The following is a 6,067-nucleotide window of genomic DNA, read 5'->3' on the forward strand; positions in this document are numbered from 1 at the left end:
AAGGAAGAGAATGAAAATTTTCTTTAAAAAAAAGCCAGTTAATGCCTGGAAGTTTTAGGTTTTGTGTATTCTGGAAAAATAACATAAAATTTTCCCAGTAGCTAAGTAATATTAGTCAAAGAAGAATCTTACACATTAAGCCATTTCCCTGTGTGATTATAATAGTTTATTGAATTTGAATATACAGTATTAAAAGAATATCATGAGAACAATGAAATTAGATACAACAGTTAAATTTTATCTGTCTATATAGTTCTGATTAATTGTTGACAAATTATTTTGGAATTGTATTTGCATGCATATTTAACAAACATATCTAATTATTTAAAGACTAATACTTTACATCAATTATGTTTTAATTTTTCTATATTATATATTAAAATCTTTTTAATAGGCTTAAATTAATGTGCTATAGAAGCTGAAGCATTTTTAAAAAATATTATAAGTTTTCAAATCTTTCTTAACAGCATTTACTACATACATATTTCTCAGTCTGTAAATAAAAGGATTTAAGAAAGGAATTATTATTGTATAAAGTACAGCCACTAGTATGTCTTTATTACTATCTTCAGATGGTGCAATATGCATAAGAAGGCAAGCATAGAATATTGACACAGAAAAAAAATGGGATGCACAAGTAGAAAGTGCTTTTCCTCTCCCATCCTTGGATTCAATCTTGAAAATAGTGAAAAGAATATAGAAGTAAGAGACAAAGACAGTGCTAATGGTAAAGACTTGAATTGACATTGAAATAATATAGCACTATAGTGTTTCAACTGTAGAAACATTGTGAGCATTAAAGAATAAAATAATTATCTTAAAATACTAGAAGTACAACATTTTGGAGATGAGCATACAGTAGTCATTTTGCATACATTTTCATTTTTAAATTACTTCATTTTAATTAACTCATAGATAGAACCATTACAAAGCTGGTTTAAGAATATTCAAACCCTTAGCCGGGCGGTGGTGGCGCACGCCTTTAGTCCCAGCACTTGGGAGGCAGAGGCAGGCGGATTTCTGAGTTCGAGGCCAGCCTGGTCTACAGAGTGAGCTCCAGGACAGCCAGGGCTATACAGAGAAACCCTGTCTCGAAAAACCAAAAAAAAAAAAAAAAAAAAAAAAGAATATTCAAACCCTTGATAGACCCAGACTCTGTACATGTCACTGGCCTTCTATACACTAGAATATCCATACTGAAGTATTAGTGCTAAGGTTAGAATTTTACACTTTCTAAAATGCATTTTTGTTAAAATCACATTTTAATTAGTATTTAATCGATGTTTCTTATAACCTGAACTTAACATGTTTTTATTGATTTAAGTTTTATTGCATTATGATGAGAAAAGATACATAATTTCAGTTTATCTGAATTTGTTAACATTTAAAAACACATAAATAAAATATTTATTTGATATAATAAAACATTTAATTTAAATAGAATTACATCACATCCTTCTTTCTCTTTTGTACCCCAACTCCTCCCAGAGACCCCCTTCAATACCTGCGATACCTTTCAATTTTTTTTATTTTGTCGTATTCTTTAAATTTTATAAAATATTGTAACAATAAAAATGAATATTATAAAAGTTGTTTGATATAAATCAACATTCAATTGAACAGCTGTCCTAGAACTCACTCAGTAGAATAGGCTGGCCTCCAACTCAGAAATCTGCCTGCCTCTGTCTACCAAGTGCTGGGATTAAAGGTGTGCACCAACACTGCCAGGCTCAATTGAACAGTCTTATGTAGATGCTTCTCTACAGCAATACTGAAAATATACATTTTTCTCAATATAAATTTTAAATGACTCCAAACATATTAACTGTATATTTTAAGATAGTACATCACTACTAGTTTTTTAATGAACATAAAGTCTTTCTGTTTGTTTTTTGATAATATATATTTTTATTAGATATTTTCTTTATTTACATGTCATATGATTTCTCCTTTTCCAATTTCCCCTCCAAAAAAAAAAAAAAACCCAAAACAAAAAGAACAAACCCCTGTTCCCTCCCCCCTCTCCCTGCTTGCCACCTCACCCTCTCCCACTTACTGGCCCTGGTATTCCCCTACACTGGGGCCATGGTGGGACTGATGGCTCTGCCAGCATATGTATAGTAGAGGATTGCCAAGTCGATCATCAATGGGAGGAGAGGCCCTTGGCCTTGTTTTGTTTTTAATAGAGTTTAAAATCTTGGCTCTTACTGTGATACAAGCACAAAATAAGAACAATTTTTAGACACTGGCATTCATTTTAATAAGGTTATACTTCAATAACCCTCATATCACCAAAGAATTTACCTCCATATAGCTAAGCTAAGAGTTAACAGTTCTGCTGTGCCAAGGAATGAATTGTAGGCATGATTTTTGGATACAGATTTCCGGCTATTGTCAGAGATAATTGCCTGCAGTGATTGTCTTCATTCTCAGCTCATAGAGAACAGGTTCATTCATTTAAAAAATTGTGTCTATGTTGAGATGGTCCATCCATGAAGTCATTCACCAACTGTTTCAATGAACAATGGTTCTGCTTGGAGGATGGCACAGACATTAGGTAAGGGTAAGACTCTGGTTCATTGGCTGTGATGTTTTTGAAAAGCATTCATCTCAGAGTAAGAGTAACATATAAAGTCCTCTTCTTCAAAATTGATGCAATAGCTGCAAACATCAAGAAAAGCATTCAGTCTCACTCTTTGTTGTTCTCTTACAAGCCTCCTCCCAAGTTAATTGTCTATGTTTCTTATGGCTGTATAAATAGTTTTGAAATAAGTAAGCTGTTCTGAAAGCCATAGTATAGTGTAAAAAACATCAAATAAACAATCCTCAGAGGCTGAGATAGGAGAAGCATGATTTTAAGACCATTATGTGGTACCCAGCAAGACACTGTCAAGTACAAACAGGCAGAAAGTGTGTATGGATTGTACAATATTGGACCTATTTCTCCAATTACCAAATTAGAGAGACCACTGGATGATAGCCAACAAGTTTCTAGTTCCTCATACTTTTGAATCTCAATCAATTAGGACATGTTGGTAATATTAATTTTCAAATTAAGAGATATTAAGGAAAAGTAATTGTTACTTCCTATTATTTTTGTTGTTAGAGGTGGAATTATGTTTGAGTGGCTTCATTGAAAAATGACTTTCTTATTTCTTCTAAGGATGTAGTTTTGCTCCTTATGTTGGTGTTTTCCATCTATTATCCTTTGTAGGGTTGAATTTGTGGAAAGATATTGTGTAAATTTGGTTTTGTCATGGAATATCTTGTCTTCTCCATCTATTGTAATTGAGAGTTTTGCTGGATATAGTAGCCTGGGCTGTCATTTGTGTTCTCTTAGGATCTGCATGACATCTGCACAGGATCTTCTAGCATTCATAGTCTCTGGTGAGAAGGCTGGTGTAATTCTGATAGGCCTGCCTTTATATGTTACTTGCCTTTTTTCCCTTACTGCTTTTAAAATTCTTTCTTTGTTTAGTGCATTTGGTGTTTTGATTATTATGTGACAGGAGGAATTTCTTTTCTGGTCCAGTCGATTTGGAGTTCTGTAGGCTTCTTGTATCTTCATGGGCATCTCTTTCTTTAGTTTAGGGAAGTTTTCATCTATAATTCTGTTGAAGATATTTACTGGCCCTTTAAGTTGGGAGTCTTCACTCTTTTCTATACCTATCATCCTTGGGTATGGTCTTCTCATTGTGTCCTGGATTTCCTGTATGCTTTGGGTTAGGAGATTTTTACTTTTTGAATTTTTTTGACTATTGTGTCAATCTTTTCTATGGTGTCTTCTGCCACTGAGATTCTCTCTTCTATCTCTTGTATTCTGTGGGTGATGCTTGCATCTATGACTCCTGATCTCCTTCCTAGGTCTTCTAACTCCAGGGTTGTCTCCCTTTTGTGATTTCTTTATTGTTTCTAGTTCCATCTTTATTTCCTGAATAGTTTTGTCCATTTCCTTCATGTGTTTAATTGTGTTTTCCTGTAGTTATTTAAGGGAGTTTTGTGTTTCCTCTTTAAAGGCTTATATTTGTTTACCAGTGTTCTCTTGTATTTCTTTGAGGGAGTTATTTATGACCTTCTTAAAGTCCTGTATTATCATTGTAAGAAGTGATTTTAGATCTGAATCTTGCTATTCTGGTGTGATGGTTTGTCCAGGACTTGTTATGGTGGGAGAATTGGGTTCTGATGATGCCAAGTAACCTTGGTTTCAATGTTCTTACACTTGCCCCCCCCCCCACCATCTGGCTATCTCTAGTGCTACCTGGCTGCATGGTTTCACTCATGAAATCCAAAGATGGTGATGCCACTGAGGTGAGAGTAGAATGTGGTTACCAGTGGTTGGTAGCATAGGAATATAGCATAGGTGGGGAAAGTTAGATCAATGGGTACTGAGTTAGATAGGATCACATAGCTCTGTTGTGCTATTGCCAAATAGAGTTGATACAGATAACAATAATGTGCTCTAAGATTCAGAATGTGGAACAGAATTTGAATTTTTAAGAAACAGAAATGACAAATATCCTTAGGAAATCTCTGTAACTTAATCACTGAACATGTATTGAAACTTCTCTGTACATGTATTGAAACTTAAGCTGGTACCACATTAATGTATATCATTTGTTCTATATGTTGATTAAAATAGATTAACTTTTGCCACATTGCCATGTAGCTTTTCTACATGGTTTCTGGTAATTTGTAAAGCCTTGTAAATTTTTTCTAAACAGGATATCACTATACATACAAATATAATCTCCTAATCTGCCATAACCTCCCTAAACTCTGACATGTAGGTGTATACTATCAGGCCTAGTCCTCAGGTTGATATATTTACTGAGTAGGAAAAAAATTAGCATTTTCCCCTAATATACATATGCATATACTGTGTTTTCATTAAATCTATTCTCAATCTCTCCTTAACAATTCCTTTCCTATTCTCCCATACTGCCACTTTCCCTCCCAAATTCACGTGTTTCCTTTTTTTTCCAAATTACACTTGAGTCCACCTAGAATAGCCTATATATTTATAAATGTAGAAACATGTGCTAGAACATGGGTACCTTTTATGGCACTATATCTCTGAATAAAACTTACTGTCCTTCCCCCATCAGCCTTCAATTGCCAACAACTTCTTAGCTAGAGGTAGAACTTAATGAATAACCACGTCCATTCAAGCTGGCCTTCTGTCGGGTTTGACCTTGTGCAGGTTTTGTTATATGCAGTCATAGATACTGTGTGGTCATGTGTACAGTGGCCCTGTCATGCTCAGCAAATATTATTTCATTGAAGATGCCCATAACTCCTGTCTATTACAATCTTTCCACTCCTTCAGTGATGATCCTTGAGCCTTGGGATGAAAGAATGTGATACAGGTGATACATGAAAATCTGAGCACCCTGTTATTCTCTGTATGTTGAATAGTTGTTGAATACATTCTTTATTCTTTATTCATTCTGAATAGTTAAAGATAGAATGTCAAGGGTATTTTGATTTATATTTACCTTATGACTAAGGACATTGACCATTTCTTTAGGTGCTTCTCAGCTGTTTGAGATTTCTATTTTGAGAATTCTGTTTATCTCTGACCCCCATTTTAAATTGGGTTATTTTTGTTTGATGGTGTTTAACTTCTTGAGTTCTTTATATGTTTTAGATATTAGCCCTCTGTTGGATGTAAGGTTGATGAAGATCTTTTCCCAGACTGGAGGCTGCCATTTTGTCCAAATAACTGCTCCTTGTGGACTAGTTGAAGGAATATGTGTTGTAGCTCTTCTTTTAAAAACTGCTGGAATTCTGCTCTTAAACTATCTGGCCCTGGGCTTTTATTGGTTGGGAGACTTTTAATGACTGTGTCTATTTCTTTAGGAGTTATAGGACTAAGATAGTTTACTTGTTCTTGATTTAACTTTGGTAGGTTGTATCTGTCTATAAAATCATCCATTTCATTTAGATTTTCCAATTTTGTGGAGTATAGGCATTTGAAGTAAGGCCTAATGATTCTTTGAATTTCCTAAGAGTCCATGGTTATGTATTCCTTTTTTTTTCTGATTTTGTTATTATTTTTTTTTTTTTT

General features: G+C 34.1%; 1 protein-coding gene across 1 annotated transcript in view; it reads right to left on the reverse strand.

Moving 5' to 3' along the window:
• Nucleotides 1–429: 429 nt before the first annotated feature.
• The window catches only part of LOC116086470 (olfactory receptor 186), a 90,633-nt gene continuing 84,995 nt past the window's right edge, over nucleotides 430–6,067 (reverse strand). Inside the window, exon 2 of the mRNA XM_031364725.1 lies at nucleotides 430–762. Within this exon, the coding sequence (XP_031220585.1) occupies nucleotides 430–762 (333 nt within the window). The remainder of the gene's footprint in view (nucleotides 763–6,067) is intronic.

This window comes from Mastomys coucha, unplaced genomic scaffold, assembly GCF_008632895.1.
Source record: "Mastomys coucha isolate ucsf_1 unplaced genomic scaffold, UCSF_Mcou_1 pScaffold12, whole genome shotgun sequence".
Taxonomy (NCBI): domain Eukaryota; kingdom Metazoa; phylum Chordata; class Mammalia; order Rodentia; family Muridae; genus Mastomys; species Mastomys coucha.